This window comes from Dendrobium catenatum, unplaced genomic scaffold (assembly GCF_001605985.2).
Source record: "Dendrobium catenatum unplaced genomic scaffold, ASM160598v2 original_scaffold_17566, whole genome shotgun sequence".
In the NCBI taxonomy this organism is placed as follows: Eukaryota; Viridiplantae; Streptophyta; class Magnoliopsida; order Asparagales; family Orchidaceae; genus Dendrobium; species Dendrobium catenatum.
In genome coordinates, this window is record NW_021336026.1 from 1 (window position 1) to 747 (window position 747).

Sequence of the window (747 nt, forward strand, 5' to 3'; positions counted from 1 at the left end):
CAAGGTAAGCACTTCTTAGGGTGAATGGGTCCAATAGAGCAATGCTATTACTCACCTTTGTGCAGAGTACAAGTGGACCAAGGTTACCAAGAGTGTTGGCAACCTTGGGCGGGAGGCAGATCAAATCTTCCCTGCAAATGGGGCATATCTCAACAGAAAATGTGTGCTTGTAGTTGTATGTGTTGCTCTTGGGATCATGCGATACTAGCTGCTTATCTGACCTTGACTGAACAGGAACAGAGCCAGAGATGAAATCAACAAACTTGATGGCATGACTACGATTTCCAAAGAAGAAATCAACACCTCGATCAGCCTCTTTGATGCGGAGAGTCCGCGCTGCTGCACCATGACGAAGAATGAGTTGCTCTAAATGGAAGAAGGTGCGACGATGAGAGACATGCTGACGAAGCTGAACTGCGGCAACCCACTGATCGGGATTGGCTTGGAAGCGGGAACATGACTCGCATAGGTTATCGTGCTGAGTGAATTCAATGAGGTGGGATTGCTCTAGAATGGCGCCATTGAGAGCCTCTCTCTGAACGCGGAGGCGGAGCTTAATGCGCTTGGAGTGGGGCTCGGTCCACACGAACTCAGCGTTGACGATGCGAACATGGCGCGTGAGGGGCTTGAGGCGGCGTAGGCAGAAGGTGAGGAGCTCCTTCGATTCCAGATCAGCTCGGATCCAGGTGCGCGGTGGTTGCAGGTAGCTGCGGCACTCCGGACAGTAGACGAGCGAAGCATGACGTG

The 747-nt window shown here is 52.1% G+C and overlaps 1 protein-coding gene across 1 annotated transcript; it reads right to left on the reverse strand.

Moving 5' to 3' along the window:
- Positions 1-4: 4 nt before the first annotated feature.
- On the reverse strand, positions 5-742 carry LOC110102716 (60S ribosomal export protein NMD3-like; the record flags this gene model as incomplete). The annotated part of the gene is made up of 1 exon (XM_020831165.2): positions 5-742. A coding segment is annotated over one exon (738 nt), but the record flags the coding sequence as incomplete, so codon positions are not given.
- Positions 743-747: the final 5 nt, after the last annotated feature.